Source organism: Passer domesticus, chromosome 5 (assembly GCF_036417665.1).
Source record: "Passer domesticus isolate bPasDom1 chromosome 5, bPasDom1.hap1, whole genome shotgun sequence".
NCBI classification, from domain to species: Eukaryota; Metazoa; Chordata; class Aves; order Passeriformes; family Passeridae; genus Passer; species Passer domesticus.
In genome coordinates this window covers 38,130,345-38,150,907 of record NC_087478.1, presented here as the reverse complement: position 1 = coordinate 38,150,907, position 20,563 = coordinate 38,130,345, and the positions used below count along the sequence as shown (strand labels likewise).

The 20,563-nt window shown below is 35.7% G+C and overlaps 2 protein-coding genes across 5 annotated transcripts in view; one reads left to right on the top strand and one right to left on the bottom strand.

Annotated features, from left to right (window-relative positions):
* The window catches only part of PPFIA2 (PTPRF interacting protein alpha 2), a 284,919-nt gene that overhangs the window by 239,442 nt on the left and 24,914 nt on the right, over nt 1–20,563 (top strand). For all 4 annotated transcript variants that reach the window (XM_064419615.1, XM_064419614.1, XM_064419617.1 and 1 more), the window contains 5 exons: nt 686–923; nt 3,465–3,494; nt 4,384–4,514; nt 5,029–5,183; nt 9,451–9,544. In XM_064419615.1, coding sequence (XP_064275685.1) covers nt 686–923; nt 3,465–3,494; nt 4,384–4,514; nt 5,029–5,183; nt 9,451–9,544 — 648 coding nt within the window. The remainder of the gene's footprint in view (nt 1–685; nt 924–3,464; nt 3,495–4,383; nt 4,515–5,028; nt 5,184–9,450; nt 9,545–20,563) is intronic.
* The window catches only part of ACSS3 (acyl-CoA synthetase short chain family member 3), a 105,555-nt gene continuing 94,454 nt past the window's right edge, over nt 9,463–20,563 (bottom strand). The window contains exon 18 of the transcript XR_010362149.1: nt 9,463–17,172. The gene's annotated coding sequence lies outside the window, so the exon portion shown is untranslated. The remainder of the gene's footprint in view (nt 17,173–20,563) is intronic.

The window sequence follows — 20,563 nt, the reverse complement described above, 5'->3', positions numbered from 1 at the left end:
ACAAACAAATATTTTATTTTAAAGACATTTTTCCATTCTAGGTGCAATCACAATAAAAAAACCAAAACTGAGGAACCCAATGGAAGCATCCTGTTGAGGTGATAGATGCTTAAGAAGCTTGTATTGCTTGCTAACAAGAAAGAGATTTTAATGAAATTCACTTAAAAACACAGGGCTTTAGAAACAGCTATCATTTTTTCATTAAATTGTAGGGGTAAAACAGACAATTTGTTTTATATGTTCTCTTGTTTTATTAATATGGATTATTTTAGCAATTCCCTTCTTAAAGGCCCAATTTCATTTGACTCTTTACTTTGCGATTTAGCAAAAGATAAGCAGATGAAGCCAGCGTAAGCTTGGAATTAGTTATCTGTGGTAAATCGGATTGTTAACCCCCTGCCTGATTCTATCTCCCTTGCAAAGGAACCAATATTCCTCAAATGTCATACATCAAGCCTTGCTGTTGGACACATTCTTCAAACAGGTTTTGAGGTTGGAGGAGTTAAGAAAAATAATTTGATAACTGGTGATTAGGAAAATAATGTTGGAAAATGTTTTAGTTATCTATGATATTCATCTTTGTTTGCTCTTACTTTCAAATCCCATTTGAAATGAAATGGTTTCTAGTTTTGTTCTGGGGATATGAATAGACAAATACAAGAGCATTCTTCTTTTACTTAATAAGGTTAATCCAAGAAGAGAAAGAGTCTACAGAATTGCGTGCTGAAGAGATAGAGAACAGAGTAGCCAGTGTGAGTCTGGAAGGCTTAAATCTAGCCAGAGTCCACCAAGGTACCTCCATTACTGGCTCAGTGACAGCATCGTCACTTGCAAGCTCATCTCCTCCCAGCGGACACTCAACTCCCAAACTCACCCCTCGCAGTCCAGCCAGGGAGATGGACAGAATGGGGGTTATGACACTGGTAAGAAACCTTATGACGGTATTTGATGTAATATTTCTTGTATTAAGTACTTAATCTTTTCACTGTATGACTGGCTCATCTCTATAATTCTTCATTCACATCTTCATCATCCATACAGATAAATTCTCTTGAACGTGAACATTTGGTGTCTTTGGGCTTTGTTATAATGATTTTGAGCATTGCATGACTCACTAGAGGCATAATGACAGGATTACTGAGGGCCTTCAGCACACAGGCTGTGGAATTCATAAGAAACAGAACTGCTGACTGGAATTACTTGTATGTAAAAAATGTTTACTAATGGAAAGTTCTTAAGTGATACAGTTATTACACAATAGTCTGTGGAACTATTGCGGAGTTTAAACTTCCAGGAAATGTCTAGAAGACATTCAGATATTCCACCACTTCTTATATGTGACCATTTTGATATACTTTTATATTTGATATACTCTTTAATACTCGCAGTGCTTTTATGCATTCTTCATGACCATATATCATGCACAATTAAATGAGTTCTTTGGTATCCAGTAAATGAATATTTAACTGATATATTTCAATATTACAGGTAGCTCACTCATAGACATCAAGTCACCATGAAATTACTGTGCAAATAATTTCCAATATTGCTGTATCTTTGAAAACACATTCAAAAATTTCTAGTTCAATTTGGAAAGGGATTTACAAGGAATTTAACTTTGATCCTTGACAAAAAGAAACAGTACATCTGTCAAATATTTGAAGATAGTATGTGTCAACATACTTAAGATATACAGCTCTGATACTGATCTGAGAACAGATGCAGGGTTCAGTGTGAGCCACAAACCAGTTTGGAGACGGGGTGAATTAATCCCTTTAAGTACCAGGAGAGAATCAAAGCAGCCCACTCTGCTGATCTCATACAGGGAATAGAACAGGATATGTGTAAACCAAATTTTTATTTGCTTTTTCTCTGATAATCATGTCACCAATGTCTTCTTGTGGTCCGTTCCTGGAAAGCAATAGCACTGATCCCCTGTGGAGCCTTTCCTAACAAAAAAGGTTGCTGAGAGCAGCTGGAAACGAAGCTTGGCTGTTCATTCTTCTCATCTGGGAGTAGGAACTTTTGTTGATGATCATCTAGCTGAGTATTCCCTTCTCCTGGGAACTGACAACTAGTCATACCCACCTCTGCTCCTCCCAGTTTAGTATGGTGTTTGCTGCCATTTGGGATCTGTCAGCAGGGAGGAGGTCCTGGCAGGCAGTCATAACTTATTCTTTGCTGCCCCCACTTCCCACTGTTGAACAGCAGGTACAAAAATACTGGTTGCAGAGGTCCTTGTCGAGGAAGTGAGTGTGCAAGATGCTGTCCTGCCACCTCCTTCACCAAAGCAGCACCTTTCCAAATGCACAGTGTGTTCCCTTTCCCCAGCTGTTCAAATTAAGCAGCGTGGCTGTCGGTAAATGGCAATGGTTGAACTGCCCCACCAGCAGACACCTGCACTGCCTGGTTGTCTGGGTTTGAAAACTGTAGCTTTGGGTCAGTAGGTTCATCAGATTAAAACACAAAATGACAGCATAGCCTCTGCAATTCAGGTTGCCATGTTCTCACTGACATCCAGCTCTAACTGTGCTAAAATTCAGATGGACGTGTCTGACTTGCAGCTGAGCTCTTGACTTGCCATTAGCAGTAGAAGAATCTCCCTGTGGTGTGCTCATCAGCACAGCCCACACCTTCATCAGCCATTTCAGGATACTTCTGCCCTGCCCTGTTTCAGCAGGAGTTCAGTGTTCAATATCACTTCCTTGCTGGCTGGGAGCAGACACAAGTCTGTCAGACATCCTTTAAGTGAAACTTGGAGTTGGGAAGACATTTAAGTCTGATCTCTAGAACTCAAATTACCAAATAGCCCTGTGTTGGTTGGCTGGAGAAGCAGGACTGCATGAGTTTCTACAGCCCAGATGCACGTAGTAAATAAATTCTGCAGAGTGTCTTCATCTTTCCTTAAATGAAAGAGACATCTACCAAAAATAAAAATGCAAAGGGGGTTGAACAAGACCCATTCTAGTAGTTTGCTGCTGCCAAGTAATACTGAAGAAGATAGGTAAATATGTATTCGTTTCCTGACAATGCCAGTCATTTTTTCAGTCATCGTATTTGGTGGTGATATTTTGTGGTTTAATTTGGTGGGACACCAATATATGTGTAATATTTGATAAAACTAATGAAAACAATCTCTGTTGGGGATAACATAAGTACTTATATGAAAACTCAAAAATAGAAAGTGCTACTATAGGCTTGAAATTCTTTGCTAAGTTAGGAAATTGAAGGAGAGAGTAATTTTGGGAAAAATACCCAAACCTGCTTTCTCAGAATGATACCTTTTTCAGGGGTTATTTTACCTTATTACATCAAGTGTATACTTAGTATCTAATATGGAGAGTGATTAATCGTTGCTTCCCACTTCATGAATGTGAGAACAACAAATGTGAGGTTTTTCTATGCTTCAGTAATATTTATTAATAGCTATTTTTTGTTGTTTCCACTTTTGTTACCAATCTAAGCCAAGTGACCTGAGGAAGCATCGGAGAAAGGTATGATACTGGGGTTTTTTAAAGTTTGGGAGAGTGCATTTATCATATTCCTCTGCCATTTAGATAACTAAAACTTTGCTGGAGTCCGTTGCCAGCAACTGCAGCCGCTTCTCTCCTTTTCATTCTCTGCCTGAACATAATCATTAATCCTACCTGGAATGGCTTCCGGGTGTCACAGCTAAGCCACAGAATCAAGGTCCACTAAGTGATGTCTTGGAGTAGCAGCCTCAACAGCACAAACTTAAAGTAATACTTATTTTTAAAGAAGTATGGAACAAAAGCATTACCTTCAAAGGTATTTCGGCCGTTCTTCCTGCTGGAGGAACTGCAGAGAGATTCCTTAAAACCTTCTGGAGCAATGTAAATTTGTTTGCAGAACTGGCACTGATAATGAAGTTCCATGGCATTATTTAAGATAAATCATTATAATGCTCTGACAAAATTCCTTTTTGTCCATGCTTACTCTCAAGCATACTGGCTATTCTGGTAACACACTGTGTAGAGAGTGGTCATGTTTGTGCCTGTGTTCACCTTCTCTCTTACATCCCTGAGAAACTTAGTTAACCTGAATAATCCTGTTTAATGCAAGGGACCCACTTACACCTAAGATTGTCTTAATGTTTAGACCTTCAGCAACTTCTTTGGTATAAAAGGAATTAACTTCTTCCACAAGCATAATCTCATTTCTTTTAAATATCTATCATAATCTGCCATATTTAGAAAAATTTTTTCCCAATAGCATATTTCAAAAAAAAAGAACCCTTACAAATTGCTAAAAACATTGCACTTGAAATCTTACGTGCTTTGGTTCACTTAACAATGTCATGCAGCATGCGTTGAAACGTTCTTGAAAAGCTAATATGCTCTCATTGGAGTCTCTCTGCCCCAGATTGCAGTAGTTGAAGAAGATGGGCGTGAAGATAAAGCCACAATCAAATGTGAAACTTCTCCTCCTCCAACACCCAGAGCCATCAGGATGACTCATACCCTTCCTTCTTCGTACCACAATGATGCCAGAAGGTAGGATGTTTGTAATGTGGATCAGTACTTCACACTTTACCACATATTATTATTTTCAAGTCATGTTGTTTAACTATTCCAAAATTACCTGATTTCTTCCCTGTTTCTCATGTAATAAGAGAAAAAACCCCTACCCATTGTCTGTTGCAATGACCCTGAAAATGCATATCAATGCTAAACCACATGCTGGGTATTTCTGTTTTGAGGTACAGTTTTGATGACTACTGGAAGTAGTGATGCTACAAATCCTAGAAATAAAATCAGAATGCTGCATACTGTATTCTTCATAAATTGTGCTTAGCACAGTGAAAATATTTATTTTCAGCCTTGCCTGACAAAGAAAGTGTGGTCTTCTGTTGCTCTATATGTTGCCAAATAATTTAAAGATGTGATTGTTTCACTTGTTGGAGATCATTACTAAATTATAACCAATTAATTTATTTGTAGAGCTGCTCAGAAGAAAATAAAAATGTTGACATGTTATCTATTCTATTTCTTTATTATCATTTTGCAGTAGTTTGCCTGCTTCACTGGAGCCAGAAAGCATTGGTCTTGGCAGTGTCAGCAGCAGTCAGGACTCCCTGCACAAAGCTCCCAAGAAGAAAGGAATCAAGTCTTCAATAGGACGACTGTTTGGTAAAAAAGAGAAGGCTCGACTTGGACAGCTCAGTAAGGAATTAGTGGTAACAAGCTAAGGTCACCATTTCACTGCCATTTTTCCATTTTTAATTTTGCTTTTTTTTAGTTTCCAACTCGCTCATGTTTCTGTTTTGTCTGGCACAACTTTCCCATTAAATGTCATTGTTATCAGCAGTTATATTTGTCATGAGTTTGCCATGACCGTAATGTAAATGAAAGGAGAGTTTGGGCACAAATTACTGGAGTCATCTTCTTCACTGAACCTGGTGATTCAATAGTCTTGTTGAATTAGGGTAGCAATGGTAAGTAACACTGTATTCTTGAATAACCACATAAAGAGGAGGCGAGAAGTTAATTAGCAATAAATGGCTATAAGTGATGTACCTATGTGATACAGGAGGTCCTTGCAACCAAGTGCAGCTGCTTCCCAGATTTTAGTGTGTTGATAGATGCCCTCTAGTGCCTATAGCTGAATGTCCTCAGGATAACTTACTTTTACAATTATGCTGCTCATGGCAGTGCTCTAGCTTTCTTCATACTTCTTCTGTCCTTTTCCTATTCATTCTACTTCATTCATGGCAAAAATTTTCCTCTGCGTATTTCTATAAAATTTGTCTATATGGACACATGCCAACACAAGTATCCAATTGTAATAAATGTATCAATAAAATTGAAATACTGGTTCTTTGCTAGTCATGCAGATGTCACATAATACAAATTTGTGAGGCACTAAATTTTACTGCCATGGTGACCATGTCACACTTGTAAAAATAATTTTAAGGCCTTGCAGTAAACACTTAAGCAGCAAGCATAAGTTTGAAATTAAAAACATGTTTTTCTTGCAATGTGTCCTTATCACAACTAACAAACCCAATGCTAAAATAGTACAGAATAAAAAAGATAGTACTAAAGTCAAAGTATTAGAGTAAAACTGAGTATTCTTCACTTATACTCCAACCTTTCTCCTCTCTGCCTGTGAAAACCATGTGTTCTTGAAAAAAAACCTACCTAATTTCTAATTGCAATCTGAATTCCCCCTTTTTTCACTATGAAAAGAGTAAAACTGATTTATTCAATCTTTCAAAGGAGAATCTATAAATGAGTCTTTCAAATACACCTGTATGCCACCATCTGCATTGGTGGCATATAGGTGTATTTGATGGCTAATTTTATAACTTTAGACTGCATCAAAAGTTGACTTTATTAATTCTATTTATGTTCCATATAACCCTTTTTATTGCTACTGATGGTTTATGCATAATAATCTACAATTTCTCAGTAAGTCAGGAAAAGAGAGGACCAAGATGCAATAAATGTGTTGGTCTTCCCCTCAGTTCTTCGGAATATAGACCAAAAATGAAACAATAGTTTCAAAGACTGTCTCAGGAGCAATGAAATCTGGCAATAGATTAATTTCCTAATACCCACTGTGATTAATAATACATGCATAGAATTTGATAAAGTCCATTTGTAATTCCCCTTACTGGGTCATGAAACTGCTAAAAGATATTAGTGGTTTGCAATTATACAAATTTTTGTGACTTCTATTCTTTAATTCAAGAGCAAAATTTCAATATAATGTACATTTTAATTAAGGAAACTAGGTTTACTAGCATGTATAAAATAAATAGTAAGACTGTTACTTAATCAAAAGGTAGGAGCAAAATATTTTTCAGAAATTACAAAGATATTGAGCAGCTGAATTACAGGTAATTTTTCTCTTAATTTTTAACATATCAAAATAAAAGCATTCATTGAGTGGTCATTTCCATTCAATGGCAGTATCATAGAATCATAGAATATCTAGAATACCTTGCAAGGGACAATGAAATTTTAAAAAGAGTAGTCATGGTAGGAATTGACTCAGTTTCACAACGGATGTGTTATCTGTGCATATATAATTAGGAGTTCTATTTGAGGTAAGATACTACATCACAGAAATTGACACAGCAAGTCCTATTGCTACAGCACTGCATAATATTTGTATGGTTTTCATAACCTAAAATTATATTGCAAAATCAATAGAAGAATGTAGTTTATTTCCTTGCTTAAAATAAACACTCTAATTTAATATAGACGTATGCCTCTTACATTTTTTAATATGGAAAATACCTTTTCTTCAAAAGAACATATTTATACACTCTTATTTAAGAAAGAGTATTGAAACCTCCAGACTTGTATGAGTAAGGCCAACAGAGCCATGCTATTACACAAAATATTTCCTTGCTCTGTGTTCCTTGCAAAACCCTGAAATTATTTCTTTTCAACTCCTAAACTTGCCAGAATTTTATTCTTTTATTATTTGATAATTTTACCTTCTCTACTAAACCATTAGCTTTATTGTTCCAAGGCAAATTCATGCCTTAGGAGATCTCAGAATTGAGATTCAAGATATCTAGATTCCTTAAGTTTTTTTTTAAGTTTTTGGAGAAAGAAAAAGGAATGCTGCAGGGAGCCCAAGTGCACTTTCTTTTTTTCTTTCCTTCTTTCTTTCTTTCTTTTTTTTGTCCTTTTTTTCCAGTCTTCTCTCTCTTGACACGCACCACTTTTGTGTTCTTCTTTTGTTACATTTTAAACATTCTAGACCCTAAAACAAACAATACATTCCAGGCATTTTTAGAATTGCCCAAGCAAGCTGGTCTGCATAGCAAATTAAAAAGTCATCTAGTTAGGAAACATTTATCGTGGCCACATCCAATACGAGGTGTACCCTCAGTATTCGAAGGCCAGATGTATTTGGAGAGTGGAGAAATGGATTATGCCAAAATTACTCTCCAACCTGTAATAAACCCTCACTGCACTCATCCCATCCCTATCCAGCATACTGAGAGCTGCTCTCTCAAGAAAGGTATGGTATGTTTATGACTATTTGCTGAGTGAAAAATATAATCCAGAGCCAGCAAGAAGCATTTAATGAGATTACACAAGATTTTGACAGGCAGATGAAGTGAAAAAAAGTATATGTTCATGTTTTCTGCATTTGTGAGGTGCATTTGCATAATTTTCATTGTGAGACTTGCAGTAGTGTCCTCTTTTAATAAAGTAAAAATCTGTCTAGACAAACAGGAGTGTTAAAACAGCACCTGCTTTGAAAGAACAGCTTAAACCCAAGCTTCTAAATTATTGTCATAGACATGCAGTAGTAGCTTTTTTTCTCACTTGATTGAGGTGCATGTAAATCTAGCTTGTAAAAGGCTGTGGCGCTATTTCACTTCATAGCATTTATAAATTATTTCATTATTAAAATCAACATATCAGAAGAGAAATATTTTCATTTACTTTGTGCTTTTTTATTATGCCAGCATCCACTATACAATTGCTCACTATCCATTAGCTGTGAAATAAGAAATTGCTATGTTCAAACGGAGTCAAGCACCAGCATTTTACCACACTGTTGTCTTCTTTCTCGTGCCAGTTACACACCTTCTGAACTGGAGCACGGGAGGAAGGCAGCCTTCAAAGGAGTGCTGCAGGGCCTCTGTCTGCACACATACAAGAGGGAGTGAGAGGACAGTGTGAAGCCAGAGCCAGGAGACTGTACTGAGCTCCTTAAGCAGGTCCCCTCTTCTTGAATCAAGGCAGCAATAAAAAAGACTGTTTTCCATTTCTGCACTAGGAAAGTCATGTCAGTGACCATGTGGATAGTACCACTCATGCCCTTAGTTTATAAAATTATTTTATTTTGGTCCACATGTCTTACTGTAAGCTTCCTTTGTCACTCTGTGTGAATTATTCAAGTTTCCTTGACTTTGACAGGATTTAGGTGCATACAAGACACATCCAGGGAGACATAGGAGGCTTTTTACTTCTCTGACAGATTCTTTTTCTCATGTCTGGGAGTTTTCAGGGATAATGACATCTAAAACCCTCTATGAAAGCAAAATGAAGACTTCAGCCCTACTGCATTAGGTGATGCTGCATTATGGCAATAGTAGAGAGACAGTTCGAGAGAATGCAATTTCATTTGTACATTTCTGAACTAGGATTAAAAAATAGCACCACGGGAATGAGCCTTAGGAGGCAAAGGAAATACAGGTGCTATTGTCATACATTTCTGCTAAACACAAGGAGGAGAGCAGATGTTTTTTTTTCTTCTACTACTCTTTCCCATGTAGTAAATGCTTGTCAGAATTTACTTCTGCAGGTGATAGATGTTCTCCACAAACACCAGATGTCACAGCTTAAGGAAGCAAATATGGATGATGGTGGGTGGGAGGGGAGTTGAAGAGTTAAGGAGGGGAACAACAGAAGAGAGAAGGAAAAATATTATGGGGGTTTTGTTTGTTTTATTTTCCAGGAGGTTACATGGAAACAGAGGCAGCAGCTCAGGAATCTCTGGGATTAGGCAAACTTGGAACACAAGCAGAAAAGGACAGAAGACTAAAGAAAAAGTGAGTACTGGTTTTATGTGACTTTTTGGCTGAAGCTTGATTCAAATATGATTTTTATTGTTTTACTCAAATGTGCAATGAGAAGCAAGACCATCTACTGTGGCGTTTTAGTAATGATGTTTCTTTGCAGTGTAAAAGTTTTTATAGCTACATATAAAATATAGGTGAAAATATGCAGAGTCTATCAATTGTACAATATTATTTCATTTGTGAAAGAACATAGATTTATGAGAGACATTTTTCCATTTCACATTGTCATTAATCCTGTGCTTTTTGCCTTCAGTGCAATTCTGAAAAAATAGATACGTATTTAGTGACTCGCTATGTAGATTTTCTTTTTCAAAAGGGTGAAAAATCTCTTTTGTATTATCTAGTGAACAGTGTTTCTTCTGTTTCTAGATGTCAAAGGTTCCCCATAAACCCTAGCAGCTTCAGTTTATTTGCCTGTCAGCAAATGCAGACAAAAAGCAACCTAGCTTTTTGTTTGCATCAATTATATAATAATTTAATGCTGTCTTTCATGCACCTCCTTGTGAAAACAGTACACTGACTCATACCAGCTGCCAGGAGCTATGAAGAACTAATAAAATAAGGCTGCAAACACAAAAGAAACCTCTTGGCAGCATTGCACTTAAAGTGTAATTAGAGGGTGTCAGAGAAAAAGACGGTACTTGAAACTGACTTTGCAAATTCATTCTGTACACAAAAAGGTTTATTTTCATCCATAACCATTCACTTTAATGCTATTATTTGGATTCTGAAAGCCCAATTTTTAAAGTTTTCTGTGTTTTCAGGTTTGTTTCACTCATTTAAGATTCCTTGATTGAGTTTCAAGAGAATTTTCAGTTCTAATCCAAAGACTCTAGGGATAATATTTGAGTTTCTCTTTAAATTTTTTTGTTGAATATTTTTAATCACTACTTTCCTGTTAAGCGCTTGATGAAATATAACCTTAAATGTACACATCCATGTAATGTACAAATGCAAACATTCTGTTTAAATCAGCCTCAATTTAGCAATTAGAGAAGCAGTCACTGTGCTAGCTGGAAGAGAAGAAACGTTTTCAATTCAATTAAGAAACTCAAAATAGTATTCACAGGGATGTTACAGTTGATGAGTCTTATCCCTGTATTTCTTATCTATACATAATCAGTAATTTTAGAAATATATGGATGTAGATTATGTTACCATGGTTTTTTACTAAATCTAGAAGGCATCTTTGAGGCCATCATTACCATTCATAAAGAGTACATTTTCAGCAGCCTTTTTTTTTTAATCCCAATGTACCTTCCAGTTCTGAGGGCTGAATGTATCACAGTATTGAAAAAATTTTGAAGGGACAAATGAGTTCATTTTGTTCACTTAGTGTTATTAGTGTTCATTAACACTTCATGTGTTAGTTTGTTAAACTGGGTAAAATAACAAGACTTGGCACACACCACTGCAAACATGACATGACTATTTCATCTATAGATTGCCTACCAACTTTTGGGTCTGTAAATAAGGGGTGTGCAGATAATCTGTTATTAAATTTCTGTCCAATCTCACACACTCCCATGCTTTCTGCTTTTCAAGTCTTTCCTTTTTTTCTCCTGTGTCTGTCTGTCCTTGGTTCTTTATGGATTAGATGTAATCAAAGTGTCCTCTGCTAGAAGGAAAGGAGTCTTTCCTTTGTGACTAAGACTTTTCTATTAGTCTGAACTGTATATTATTTATCCAACGTATATGTTCTACAACTATCTCAAGAAGAAATTTAATTTTTCCCCTGTACCTTTCAGAGTTACCTGTCTTCATAGTTTCTCACTTTAGAATCCTCAGAACTGCAGAAATGTTAACATACATTATTGTTAGTTTATGTGTATATGTAAGTCTATGTTATATCATTTTAGAGGAACCATAACATAGGAAAAAAATTTAACCTATTGTGTTGGAGATATACAGGAGATTCTGCTGAATTATGGTCGTCATTAGGGTGCCAAGCTGTCAACAGAGTGCAAGAGAATTACCACCTCCTTGTATGAAATGCAGTCACAGCATCACAGAATGGGTCAGGTTGGAAGGGACCACAGTGGGTCATCTGGTCCAACCCCCCTGCTCAAGCAGGGTCATCCTAGAGCACATGGCACAGGACTGTGTCCAAATGGGTCTTGAATATCAGTCATTTATTTGCACGTCTTGCCTTGAAAATATTAAATTGAGGAAGTCCAGAAAGTAATTTAAATGAAAAGTTTGTTGCAGTAGGTCATTCCTTTGTACCAATTCTTAACAATGCCTAATTCCCTCTGGAAGCAGCCTTGCCATACACACAGTAGGTGCAAGATTACTGAACTGTGTAGTGCAAACGAGGAAACTATGCTATGAAACATTAATGGTGGTGGGGATGTGTGGGAGGTCTTCCTAAGACATAATAAGAGAAGTCAGAGAGTAATTTCCTAGCTCGTGATGTAGCAGTAAGATCTATAGCAGTATGATTTAAGTCCCAGTGGTTTATTCTTCCTTTACTGCTAAACAAAACTGCTCTACAAACCCTGCAGAGACAGTGAGTCACTGGAACATAGAGCAGAGCACCTTGTCAGCATTTCTAGCTGACTTGGATTAGGACATAAAAGCCCAAGAGAGCCAAACCCACCAATAGGATAGTTAAAGGATAGGCTAAAGCTGAGAAGCACTACTTTGTATTACATTTCAGGTTCTGAGACAGCTTTACTTATGCTGGCTTTGTCACTCCCTTTACAAAAATAAAATCCAAATCCAATGCAGACAAAACCAAAACCAACCTCCAAAAAAACCCTGCAGCGAAACACCCCAACAATACAAAAACCCTTGAAACAGTGATGCCAGAGCCAATTCTCTTTTCTATAAAACGAGTATAATACCATATACTGAAAGTGTGTTTCCCTTTGAGATGCGCAAGTCAAGTGAAGTGGCTTTCAGCCCTATTAACAGCTCAGCAAACAGTTCAGTGGTGCTTCTGATGCAGGAAAACAAGGATTCTCCCCTTGCTATGAAACAGAAGTCAGGTTCATCAATGTGATCAACATATGAGTACTGTGCTAGTAACCATGATCTTCACCCACCTCTGCTATTAGCTTTGATTTAGTGTGGATAGAAGTCATTATAAAAGGACAGATTCATGTTTAAAATTATATCCATGGTATCTCTCAACTGAGAAATACTTAAAATGCTAAATTTCTAATTTTGCATTTTTGAATGTATTTAATTCCATCAGTAGTTCCATAAGGATGCCCCTACCCCAGGGATAAAGATGCAGGACATTTCAAATTGCCACGTACTGCAGCAGCAGGTTCTAATGGTCCATCAGGTGTCCTGAGCACCTGCTCCCTCAAGCCAGTGTTGCATTGACTCTGGGCCCCATGGAGTTAGGAAGACACTGCAGTGTGTTATAGTGCTTTAGCTCTGTTTGTTTGCATCAAATCAGGTACTGAATAAAACATTTCACTCTGAAAAGTTTAATGAGAGAGTGTGGTAATTTTGGAGACCAATTCTGTCTCTGGTGATTATAGTGTCATTAACCTAAATTTCAAGGTTTCCCTGCTTCTTGTTTAGAAGATGCTATTTAGATGCAAAATTTCTTTCAATTTCAATTGACTGCTTAGACATCATTAAAGTGTAATTAACACTTTGTCTCAATGATATGCTAGACATTTATAAACCTCCAACAAGGGTCTCTGTTCATCCAAAATTTGGTTATTACACAGATCTATTAGGAACAAGCCTTACTCCTAAGGCATCAAAGAGAAATTAAGGAAGCTGTGTAGAATTTTTTAATTATACCAAACATCTCTTACAAGCTGAAAAGATGACTTTAAGTTGCCTGACTCATCCATAGATGTTTACTCTCAACATTAAATAAATGACAGTTCTGGTTAATACTGAAACTTTTTAGGTCTTACTATTTGTAAATTGAGCACACTGTTCTAGGAAAAAAAGGTGAGGGTAAGGGGTATTTAAAGTGTGTAGGGTGTTATTCCTTGTTTTGTGAAATTAAGTGATGCTGGGGTGTACATGTGCTTGAATTTTATGATTTTAACTAGACTTTGTATTTCACTTCACTTGTTCTATATAAAATGTGGTGATGCTTTGTATATAGAATCTTCTGCCTTTTGCCTGAACTTTCAGAGCCTGTTTGCCTAAAGAACCCTTGTTTAAGAAAACTCAGGGTTTAGGACTAGAATTATTAGTGGCACAGATACCATCTCCCATAGTTACATTCAAATGAACTCCCCAAATGATTTAAATAGTTTGCACTCCTATAAACCATACCTTTTGATTAAGATAAACTCTCCAGGAGGCAAAAATGAAGAACAGACCCTTTCTCATAGTACTTTTTTTTCCTAGCAATTAACCAGTCTCCCTCTGGAAAACGCCCTCCTAATTTCCAATTCTGAATTTTGTAGTTTACTCCAGCTACCATTCTGTGTGACTGTGTACAGACTATCTCATATGTTCATGACATCATCCTTTGTGGGTGTTGTGCAAACTGTGCACAATGACTTGGCCTTGGCATTCACATAGGCTTGCCATGATAGCCCAAGCCAGGATCCAGCATAGGAAGTTCAGGTCAGTCCAGTTCCTATTGCAATGTGTGAATGTTCCTGAAAGGTTCAGGTAGAGTCATAGCGTCTGTCCCATAAGACAATTCATGCACCAAAATATCAGTAGATAACACTGTGGCTAAAATGAACTGTATTCCCCTTAAAAATGCATATCTCCACTGACCTCATCTTAGGTTAAAAATTAAGGCACCTAAGAGAAGCTGTATAAATGTTTTACTGTTTTTTACACTAGAATGCCATACATTGAGACCTTTATGAAAATATTTAACAATGAACTCAACTTGTGTTTGCTTCCTTTTTGCTATACCTATGCAAGTCAGCATCAATTGCTTTCTCCTTATCCACAGTTTTGCTCAGAAATAATGTCAAATTTCCCATACTAAAGCTTCACTGGTGGCAAATACAACTCTAAAGAGTCTTGTTTTGTACAGTGTAGTACAGCTCCAACGGCCAGGGACCCTTCTCAAATGTAATGTTTGATTTCATCTGCAACAATATGCAAAGTAGCAGCAAATAAGTGTCCCTGGAGAAATACAAGATGTATACATATCAAATGTTGCATGAAAGTGTGTAATAATTGGTCATAGTCACTGACATTTCACAGGATGTGCTGATTGTATCCCCTCTGAGGTACCACCATAAGGAGGTTTGAGAGACATTTAAGTGTTCTGTAGTCCTGGATTGCCACTCAGAGGTAGTTTGACCTTGTGCATGCTGCTGGTACAGTGGGAGATTGGCTTGTGTCATCCTTTCTGCAGCAATCCCAAAGACAAATTTCATAATTGTATATTTTGTACAAATTTTTACAAAAATCCCTTAAAAAGAAATCACATGCAAGCCAGCTATTCTGGATTTTGATGGCAGGACCCAAGTCCAGAAGCTGATAAATCCCCCAGTTTATTAATATGAGTCAAGAGCAGTGCTTGAGCCTCACTTTTTTCTTCAGTTTTCTTTAATTTGACTCCGGACAAGAATCTATTAATTCCATGTTTCCAAAACAAGCTTAAGATGTGAGGTTTATGTTTTCCAAGGAAAATCAATGTAAACCATTCTTTCCCAAGAACCTGTTTTTGGGAGGATTTACTCCACTGCTAGAGGTTTTTGTTTGCCAGATACAGCTTCCTGGCTTCAGGTGCGTTGCAGAAAAGCGTTGATGTGCCAGGACATGTACATGTGCTTACATACATAAAAAACCCTTGAAAATCAAGACCTAAACAATTCTCATGTATAAAAAATAAATTCTTAGTATTCATAGCCTTATAATTAACTTTGCAGAGAGGATTGCAGTGCTGTTACATCTCAGCTGATTGCTGTGATGTACATGTTAAACAGCAGGAACCTCATGTGAACAGAAGAGCATGTTGGATTGACTATCTTTCTACTTAGGGGAAAAAAAGAATGATAAATGTCGATGATAAGTTCATTTGATAAACATTTTAAAAAATTTTTAATGGGAAAATCCAAGTTTTAGATCTCTGTCAACAAGCAACTTGAAAAATTATTTAGGCAGACTATTATGTGGAATACTGTGGACTGTTTTGTTTGAAACACTGCAGTTATCGTGTAATTGCTTTTGAATCCACATGATGCCCATTTAATTAGGTTAATTAATTAGGTTTCATGTGTGCAAGTGCAATTAGAATTTGATGTAGTGTATTTGTGACTACAAATAATCTCTGTCCTCTGCAGTATGCAAATAGCTGTTTCTAATAATTTTTTTAATTGCACACATTTTAGAAAATTAATCCAATTGGATTAATTAGTTGGATGGCACAATAAAAACACCCTAATGTTCCTATATACTTAATGCATATTAAGCACCATTGTATCCTAAACATATGCAATTTATTTTTTGATGTAACTCTTAAGAATACAATGTTTTTTCACCCCCAGTCTCTTATTTTCTGAATCTTCGGGAAAATTCAAGTTTTGCATTGAATTTCGTTCCTTCCTATCTTATCTATGAAAAACTCACAGATGTTGTTAGTAGCTTTTAGCCTGATCTTTAGTTTTTCCTCCCTTTCTAGCAAAACATGTTTCCCTTTTCCCATTCTGGTGAAGGAAGGGGAGGTGTCCAGTGTTCTGATATGCAGTTTAGGATTGTCTGCTGTGTGCAGTGTCGTTTTCTTTTGGCTAGATCAGTGTCTAGTCTTGGAGAAACATAAAGATTAAATTTATTTTTAAACTTAATTCCTTTAGCAAATATTTTAACTGGAACACTTTCAAATCATTAGTCAGTCTAAGCTTTTGCAATATTAAAAATGTGTCTTGTTCTTACATTAATACTTGGAGACTTTTTAGCATTATAAATGTAAAGATAAATGGGTATTTATTTTTCAGAGGATTATTAAACCTTACTTAGATTATTCTGATGATGGAAAATATGATACAACATATTTTTTTCCATATCTAACTCATATTTTTAAATATTTTATTTTTTAAAATAATACTTCTTTAAAAAATATCATTTTTTTATGTTTTGCCAAGTTTTTTTAATTCCCTTCCTCATAAAAGATAAGAATACTTGTATCAGAAAATGGCGAATTTTTAATCAAACATAAACCCTCAAGGCTCTAGTCCCTATCTTATCTACATGTATAAGTTTATCCATTGCAATTTGGAGCTTCTGGATAAATATAAGCTTATATCCTTGTGCATACAGCTGGCTTTCTAAACAAGTAGATGTAAGTATTTCCAGCAGATGCAAGTATCCTATCAGATTAACTGTAAAATTAGAATTTAAAGGAAGAATGGGTAAAACACAATAGAGTAAAAAAATTCTACACAACTTTTATATTAATATATGTCTAAGGAAAATGTAATAAAATGGCAATAAATTAGTTGTCTTATGAAAAAAAAAGTCAGAAATATAATTTATTAGGAAAAGGGAAAAGAAAACTAAAATACATACAATAATACAAAATAAAAACCGCTGACAAAGTCAGAATCCAACCTGACAACCTGTTGGACAGAGTGTTGGTAGCAGTCCAGTTGGATTGGTGGCTGCAGTCCTCCTGGAGAGGCAGGTGTGATTCTGTTGGAGCAGGAATCCTGTAGAAAAAGCATAGCCTTCCTCTGAAGATCCATTGGAAAAGATGGCCATTCCTCTGAGTCCATTGGAAAGCCTGACTGTTCTGTCCCAAACCCCAGATTATATCCAGGTGGGGATGCTTAGCTCCTCCCCCCTGGGCAGAGCACCTCACTGTTATCATTCTGTGTTGGGTCCATTAAACAGAAAACTCCCTCCAGGAGCCCTTTCTCTGAGTCTTGTTCAAAGGCATTGATGTGCCCATTAACAGGAAATAAGGAAGAAACAATGCCCCTCCTGATTTCAGCAGCTCTTGAGCATGGGAATAGAATATATCTTAATATTTTAACCTAGGACAATGCCCCTTGATATTATATTCCTGTCATGGCCTTCAGGTCCCACAGATTGTCCCCAGGTGACTGCAAACTGCCAGCTCATTAAAGCTACAAGAAAATTACTTGCATTCCACTCAATCCCCCTGTTTCTCTCTACACATACCCATTGTACTCTGTGGAAAATATAACAAACAGCAGTTCTGCTTCACTATACTGCAGAAGCATCAAAATTAAAAGCTTTTTCAGCAAAGGTGATCATGTCAGTCTTTACAATTAGCTCAGTAGAAAATGAGAATGAATCATGAATGCATATTCAATTCTAGTGCTACTTTCATCAGATTTGGTAATTTTTTCAATAGTTTCCTAGTACTTTACTTAAATTACATGCCTTTGTTGTCCCTCTCTTCCTTAATCTTCCTGTCTTAAACTTATTGTGTATAAATTTGTCATTTGTTTCCATCTACTTTTCTGTGTTGCACTTTCTCTCCTCTCTCCCAGCTGTTTTGCTGATCTTGCACACATGAAAGCAAAACTGAAGTCCTCAAAAACAGTGCACTTCTGAACTGACTGAAATGTCTGCAACCTCTTTTTAGTTAAACACAGCAAAGGTTTTTCAGCTCACATTTATTACAACTATATCTACCAAGCATTTTTAGATCTCTGAAAATAATTTGTTAATAGAAATGTAATATTTTGAGGTGTCTGGGTTTCATTCAGGCCTATAATTTTCTTTTTTTATGATGGCAGTTAACGGATGATGTAGAAAGTTTATTATCAGCAATGACTACAGGAATCCCACTTTCTCTTCCATATACTGTAACTATTATATTGGCAATAATAGGTTACCTAGAGGGCAAATCATTCATACCAGTGTTGCTACTGATATAGTGTTAGTATGACAGCTGAAATGAAAAAATTCCTCATTCACATTAAAATTGTAAAACTAAAATTTTACAACCAATTCTAGGTCATTTTTGATTACTATGAGATATTTTGCTAAAATATTATTAAAGTGCACATAGAAAAGTAAACCTTGGTATGTAGTCCACTCAATTTTACTGTGTATCTGTGTTAATTTGGTTAAATCCACAGGTTTGGGATTTTCAAGATTTTTAGGGTTACACAAAAACCCTTATGAAATTATTCAAATCTAAGCAAAAGCCTTTGATTTGAAAACCTACTCCACATTCGCTGTGTTTACAGATCTTTGGCAAGAATATGTATTGTTGATGGAAGATGTGCTGTGCTGAGTGGTACCTAATAAATAGCCACCACGAGTTTAATGAAAATCTCATTTTGACTATTTCATCTGCTCCTCACAAGAGCATTGAAGTCTTCTAAAGCATTGAAAGACCAGTTACAAAGATTTCTGTAGTTATAACAGTGATATTATTTTATCTATCACACTATTTATTTTTTTTTATGGACTACTATATATGTTCATTAACATTTATGTGCTTTTTTTTTCCATTCATCTCTCTTCATCTCATGAAAAGCATATCTGGGTAAGTTAAAACGCCATGGTTGCTGAACATATTAATCTTCAGCACCATGTTTATTTTCTATGTTTTATTCCTACTTTTTTTGTTATTCTGTGAATCTTATGTAACAAATCCATGCAGAAAACCAAAACTGAATCCATTCAAAAAAAAAAAAAAAAAAAAGAAAGAAAGCTTTCAAAGCATTCAGAATAACAATAAACCTTGAAAGCATATAGAAATTTAGGTCAAAACTTGTTCCTGAAGTGCTTAACAGAATGAGTTAACTACTTGGAGATAACTTCTGTCATTTTTTTAAAAATAAACACTTTTTGGGAGGTCTAAAGTCCAGAATTACAAAGACATTTGAGTGGAAAAATTATGAGTTTAACAAATGCTGTTAAGGCATAGATTGTTTAATTAAAATCACAAAAAGCCTTACAGACTACTCAATTTTTTCTTTCTGTTTGAACACTCATGCTGTTTCAAAGCAAACATATATGCAAAAATATTTTATTTGTGCATATGATTTTACTGTTTTCTCTTCACCAGTTCATTTTCTTGTTTGTTTTGGTTTTTGTAATTAACCCGATATCAAGTTTAAAATATTCATCTCTTCTTTGATCTATTGTAGAAATACTAATTCTTCTTGAATAAGAATTTGCAGACTTAAGGAAGAAATTTCAGTAGGTGAAAGGATTCAAAACTTAATTTTGAAAAAGAGTTACCACAATAATTTGTGATTATGAAATTACTTTATAAAAATATATTTGATAACATTTAATCAACCTGGGAACACTGAGGGTCTCTGATGTAGTACAATACACACACGATTACCTATTATGCAAGTCTGCTTATTTCACAGCTGTTTTATTTGGTTTTTAATACTAGCCCTCTGAAGATCTGTTTGTCAGGGTCTATCTAATCCATTCCTGAATGTGCCTAAAAAATATATTCAGAAAAAAAGAATGCTGACCTTCAGTTTCCATACAGCTTTAATGAACACCTAGCATGGAATATCCACAGCACTTTTATTCTTTAAACTGGGATACTGTGGAATTTATACATCCTTATTTTATAGATTTAAAAACATTCTGTTTATTACTTGCATCTTGATTTCTGTATTTCAGTCATTTTTTTTCCCGAAAACTCCTTAAAGTTGAATACAAAGCATTTTGTAAAATATTGGAGATTGAATTTTGTCCATTGTTTCCAGTGTGACCTGATATTTGATATCAGAAAGGAGAATGAGGATTTAAAATAATTTAAAATCCAGATCACTTAAATGTCAAAGTTCAAACAGGATCTGGCATAGTTTTTAATTAGTGCAGTCTTTAAGTAAGTTGGATCCTTTCAGATTAAATTAAATCTGTATTGTGTGGCAATATGAACTCTTGAGTCTCTCCCTAACCTTCCACTCCACTTCCTACCTTAAATCCATTTATAGTCTTGCGGAAAATACATATATATAAAATGTAACTTGATATTTTTATTAGATACTATTAACTTATACAAATTCAGCTCTTATTTTTTCATGCAATGTCCTGAGTTACAGGATTCTGGCATGTTGTAAATATTTAGCAAATGATAATAGAAAGGAT